This window comes from Cryptotermes secundus, unplaced genomic scaffold, assembly GCF_002891405.2.
Source record: "Cryptotermes secundus unplaced genomic scaffold, Csec_1.0 scaffold369, whole genome shotgun sequence".
In the NCBI taxonomy this organism is placed as follows: Eukaryota; Metazoa; Arthropoda; class Insecta; order Blattodea; family Kalotermitidae; genus Cryptotermes; species Cryptotermes secundus.
The window spans coordinates 1,074,288-1,080,287 of record NW_019725844.1 but is presented as its reverse complement, the minus strand read 5'-3'; the positions used below and the strand labels follow the sequence as shown (position 1 = coordinate 1,080,287).

General features: G+C 38.1%; 2 protein-coding genes across 3 annotated transcripts in view; one reads left to right on the top strand and one right to left on the bottom strand.

Moving 5' to 3' along the window:
* The window catches only part of LOC111863690 (tetratricopeptide repeat protein 5), a 21,505-nt gene extending 20,680 nt beyond the window's left edge, over positions 1-825 (bottom strand). For both annotated transcript variants that reach the window (XM_023850220.2, XM_023850222.2), the window contains exon 1: positions 471-825. In XM_023850220.2, coding sequence (XP_023705988.1) covers positions 471-539 — 69 coding nt within the window. In that variant the 5' untranslated portion in view covers positions 540-825. The remainder of the gene's footprint in view (positions 1-470) is intronic.
* A 52-nt stretch (positions 826-877) lies between these two features.
* LOC111863694 (ubiquitin-like protein 3) overlaps positions 878-6,000 on the top strand; it is a 110,450-nt gene continuing 105,327 nt past the window's right edge. Inside the window, exon 1 of the mRNA XM_023850235.2 lies at positions 878-1,263. Within this exon, the coding sequence (XP_023706003.1) occupies positions 1,234-1,263 (30 nt within the window). The 5' untranslated portion in view covers positions 878-1,233. The remainder of the gene's footprint in view (positions 1,264-6,000) is intronic.

The following is a 6,000-nucleotide window of genomic DNA, read 5'->3' as shown; positions in this document are numbered from 1 at the left end:
TTGTAACAGGCAGTGAAGGCACATACGGTTGAGAGACAATCGGCTCACAGACAGCGGTAAGGTTGTCAGCCTTACACGTTGGCCGGCCTTTACCCCCCCAGTAAGATTCCTGGTTCTTATTTCTTTTAGGAGCTGACTCGACTCCAGGGCAATAGTGCGGCTGGAAGGATTGGGTCAACTGAAAATTAACCTCATTGGGACTCGAACCCGCAACATTCTGGCTTGTAGCATAGTGCCTCCGTCAGTATTATGTTCAATACCATTGTCTAGCAGAATTTAATGACACTGTATGATCTGCTACACAAAATTCATTCCTACACAATCTCAAGAGAGTTCTGACGCGAATGAACTTGGTAAATTGACAGTTAAATTACGTTCACAGATTGCAGCAATACAAAAACACGCTTGTAGAGGTTATGACATAAAGCTTGCCCTCTCATACGCGATGTCATTATATTGTGTTTCCTTACATTCAGTGTGTCAACTGCCGTTTGTTTAACACACGATAATTTCTTCTCGGTGTCTGTCTCTTCTGACATATTTTTGGCGCCCTGCGTTAAGTCGTACAGCGCTCGACAACACTCGAGATGAAATTAACACACTGACATACTAGCCTTCTCTTAACACATTTGACACTTATATCCACAGTCCTTCCTACTCATTTCATTCACTTTCTTCCTTACTCTTTTAACTCTCAAATCTTTCGAAGAGAACTGGTGTTACTGAGGGTGATCCTTAAAAAATATCTGAAAATTGAAGAAATTATATCCGCTAGCAACTCTAATCAAAATAATCCTATGGCGCATTCTACTTTGTGTTCTCATATTGGACATGCATATTTGAAAAACGAAAGTACGAGTTTAGAAGGCACAAGTACATTACCCAAGTTGCAACTCGGGAATAATACGAGACTGAAAGTCTCGCCATTTTGCCTGATAGTTGTCAGTGGTTGTGTTTGTGTATAAAGTTGATGTGAAAGTTTTCTTATCTTTATGAAAATGATGCTTTTATTCACCTAAACATTATGGATAGGTAACATGATAAGTTTCAAGTTGCGATGTATCGCTCAACTGTACGTGGTAATGGCGTAACATTAAGTTCTAGTGTATAGTGATGAAGGTTGCTCAGTTGCGTCTGCTGTCACCATCTGCTTGGTGCTACAAAAAGAATCTTCCTGGATAATTAACCATCCACTTATACGCTTATAGTGTAAATATTATCGCTTTGACAGCCATGAGTTCCAGAAATATACCAACGGATAAGGTAAGAAATCGAAATTGTAACCGCACCCAATGTAAGACTAATTATTTTCTTTCGATCGTCTTTCAGGCATTGTTGCTGGTTTTGTTGGACTTTCTTCAGTGAATGACACACTTTTGAATGTCAGAAAATATAGCTATATTTCTTGGATGTTGTTACTGAATTTGTAGCACCAGTATTCATACTGAAAAGCAATCGTTTTGTGAACTTTGAGTACAGGATAGTGTCTTCTTAAATGCACCTTTTAAAATACTTTTCGTTGAGTCTGACAGGTTGAGTTACATTAAGATTTGTTGAAACAACTGTGTTTGAAACGTTTATAAAAGCAAAAGAAATTAAATTGAAACAACTGTGAAACTTTTATAAAAGCAAAAGAAATTAAATGTAAGTCATAGTGTTACCTCAATGTCAGACTGTTGTAGTTTAGTTTAGCAAAAATATTTCATATAAATACTATTGAAGTTCTATACATGAAAGAAAAGATATACATTTGTTGAGGTTTCAAAATTACAGAGCTGGGTGGAGTGCGATGATTGAAATGAATCTGTGCAATTCAGTAGTGTATGTCTGTTAGGTGTACAAATGTTATTGAAGCTGATAATGTTTGTGGGTAATAAATCTTGTGTTTGATGGCTGAAACTAATTTATCAGGTTCTGTTGGGTATGGTTTGTTATGCCACAAATTCTTTCTCCTAAGTTACGTTTAGTCTTTGATGACATCTACTATGTTGTATTGGGTTTGTAGGTGTACTCGTACAGTGTAATTTTACATAGATAAGTACAGCCTTAGGCCTTAGGTTTAGATGAGGGAGTTACTAAGATTTTTCCAGTCAAAAGAGACTTAGACCAAGTCTTGTATTCAGCTGTAAGACATGATAGTGAATGAGAGAATTTAAAATGGGAGACTTTGGAATGTGGTTGGTTCCCTTTGGGAATTCTAAATTCTGACGTAGAGTGGAAACCATAACTTTTGGAGGAGCCTTTCCTGGTTCTAGTCACTCCTAAATTTACTTACCCAGTTGAGAGCTTGTAAGCTGAAAGTTTCTCACTTTTGTTTGTAATTTGAGAATGCAGATTTTTGTGTCCTCCTAGCTGTTTGAGGCCAACCAGTTAGAGTCTGAAAGGGGATGCCTTTCATTCACAGTTTTTGGAATTGAGGACAAGAGCTTCTGTCGGAGCTGAGTGGCCACGAAGAGTGCAGATATCAGTGATTGAGTTCAACTGTGCCTGAACATCACTCCTATAATAAATTCGAAATCTGTGACTTATTAGCTGTAACTTTACAACAGTTTATTCAATGAAGCAAATTTACAGAAGGCTTGGTTTCAAAAATTTAAGTTATCCAAGTGTACACATTTTTGGAAACAGAATGTGTATGAATTTATGTCTTACGTTGTTGTGTGAAGAGTGAACTTGTGATTTGTGCAGTAACTTAATAGTGCTGGTATGACTGAATAAATTCGAAATCTCTGACTTATTAACTGTAACTTTATGACAGTTTATTCAACGAAACAAATTTACAGAAGTCTTGGTTTAAAAAATATAAATAATCCAAGTGTACAATCTTTGGAAACAGAATGTATATGAATTTATGTCTTACGTTGTCGTGTGATGAGTGAACTTGTGTGATATGTGCAGTAACTTAATAGTGCTGGTATGACTGAATAAATAAAAGAATGCATAAGGGGTGGTCCATAATAATCTGGCCCTTGCACTGTGACCTTCAGTGATCTATTGTGCTTCCCCCTTTTTTGATTAACCCTTATCAATCGTACACTTTGAATGAAATGTAGGACTTTGTTTATGGGGGCGTCATAGTAGTTGCTTGGTTCCATAAAAAACTGGCTCAGGTGATGAAACCTTAAATAAGCTATGGTCTCACAATCATAGGATATGTGTAATGGTGCTAGTACGTAGATCTCCTGGTTAAAGTGATACAGTGTTTCCTGTTTGTGTGAGTGGAGCAGTGTGAAGAAGCAACTTCTCTTCACCTTAAGTTACAACCTGTTAAACACCCTCAAGAAAGAACCCCTTGTCTGCCTTACCCAGGTTGAGTCTCATCAGACTCCACCCTTGAAGTAGTACCAATCCAAATCATCATGGGGTTCCCCCTATACAGGAATTTTGTTGGTCCCCAGTAAACCATCTGAATTAACTTCTGGTCCTACCTTAGCAGTTAACAATAGTCTGTCCAACCCATCATCGCCCATACATCACATCACTGAAGTCCTTAAGGGTAGCTGCAGCTAATGTCAGTGATGCCTAAGTTAGTGATGATTACTTTTGGTTAGATATGTATGTCTGGTTTGCTTGCACAATGTTTTGGTTTTCACTTTTCAGTATTTGTGAGGTGGATAGGTTAAGACTTTACTACTTCAGGCCATTTCCTTGAAGAATGAAAAGATTAATGATTACGACACCATTTCATATGCATATTTTGCACAAATCAGTACTTTATTGTATGCACAGATTTATATTGGTGAGGTTAATAAATAACAGGTCAAATGAGGAGATTAACACAGCATTCCTGGTCATTCGATACCAGATTTGTATTATACAGGGTTAAGAGTGATTTGTTCTGAACAAGCAGCTAGGTGTGTTGGTGACGCATTATTATATTTATATTTGGAGATACTGATTCGTGTCTTTGTTGAATGTCCTGATGTAGGTTTTCATGATTCTTCGTGGTCTTTCTAGGCACAGTGCTTTCAGCTAGACTATGAATGCCAGCTAAATCCTTATGTATTCACTTCTCATAACTAAAAAAAAAAACTCCGTGGCCTGGAGTCTGCAAGCAAACTATACTGACCGAGCGACCGCTGCTTGTCGGCGAAGTTAGTACCAACTTTAGCGGATAGAGAGTGTCACATGATCAGTGCAACAGATCCCCATGGCAATGGCTTGGTAATGACTCGGTAAACACGTTGCCATTGGTAAGCAGCAGATTCTTAATAATGTAACAGTCGGCTGCAACAATATAAGAGCTGTGTTTTCTATCTGGTCCGTGCCGGGATGTTATAAGCAAGTTTTAATTTTGTGCAGGAGTCTGTGAAGACAAGACTTGAGCCAGGGGCAGAGGAATAGCTGTTGTTGGAGCTGCTACCAGGAAACTTTTAGTAACAGACAGAGAACACTAGATTATGTGCCCTAGTGAACTGTAAAGTGTTGAAATAGCGATATTGCTATAGTTAATAGTAGTTACGTTCACAAAGTGGTCAGTAAATACTCGTATATTCACCAATCCAAACCCTGTCTGTAGTCAGTCATACACGTGACAGTATGTAGTGCTTCATTATATAATTTTCTTCCTTCTTCATTCCAAATATTCTGCATGGTACATTGTTCTGAATACACCCTCAGTTTATGTTCTTCTCTTAGGTTGAGAGAGAAACTATTGTACTATCATTGTTTAACTTCTTGTTCTTTTGTTTTAACGAGACAAAGGAAGATAATACCGTATTTACGCATGTATAGGCCGCGTGCGTGTATAGGCCGCAGCACAATTTTCAGACAGAAATTATAGAAAAAATAATTTTCTTGGAATATTATTTCAGGAGTATTACACTCTGTATTACTAATTATGAATATAATTTTTTTTAAATGAAGTGTGATTTCGAATATTTCGAATATAAGCCGCACCCCAGTTTTCCTCTTGAATTTTTGGCAAAAAATGTGCGGCCTATACATGCGTAAATACGGTAGTTTCAGAAGCAGTTAGTACAAAGCATTCTCCAAATGTAATCTGTTCTAAATTTCATTGTGAATTTTATTATGGTTTGATATGATAAGTGAATGATTTGAATAAGTGAGATCCTTTCAGAAATTTAGAAGCAAGTTGTGGCTCTAACCTAGATTTGTCAAGACCTTTTGGTAAGAGAAATGACTAATACAAGAAACAGAAGCTTCACTTTTATATGAATGTTACAGTTATATTGCTTGTTTTTACAGCAATGAGGAAAGAGGTCAGGGAACTAGATTATAAGACTTACCCTTGTGTTGACATGGCAGCAGTTGGGGCATTGGTGTTTGGCAGAATGATAAACTTTGTGTTGATTGAGAGTAAATGTGAATTGTGAGCAGTCAAACTTTACATTGAGCCACATTTGAAGGCAGTGTAAGTATACACTCCAGGATGTTCTCAATCTGTCTCCAAACTGAATACATTCATTACACACCAGGCATGTGGAAATTTGTATATTTAGGAAATAAACCGTGCAGATCTCAGTTATAAAACTGGTCATGTTCATCGCAGCCACACTCGCCATTTCCACAGTAACAGTTTTAGTGACAGTACCACATTCTTCCAGACCCTCTGCAGTTGATACTGTGACATGACGCCCGAAAGCCGGAATAGTCCATTGCTAGGCAGCGGCTCGCCAACACACGTTCTATAGAGATGCAGTATAATGGAAACCGACTTGGTACGGAACGCGCTTTCCATGTCAACGGAATAAACAATTTCCATGGATACGCGCAAGCAAAAATTTCCGTGGATACGCGCAAGCAACAATCGTTTTCCATAGATACGCGCTGGACTATATAAGGAGCCTTGCGGAGAAGACATTCATTCGTAAGACAGTCGTCGTTCAAAGCAGTCGCTGTAGAAGTGACCGATTCGTAAAACAGAACCAAGTCAGTCACAGTGGAAGAGAAGACACTCGTAGTCCAATAAGGAATGGAGCGAGTCCTATGCGGCTATTGATTGTAAGCTGTCGTAGTTGATTATAATTGTAAAGACAT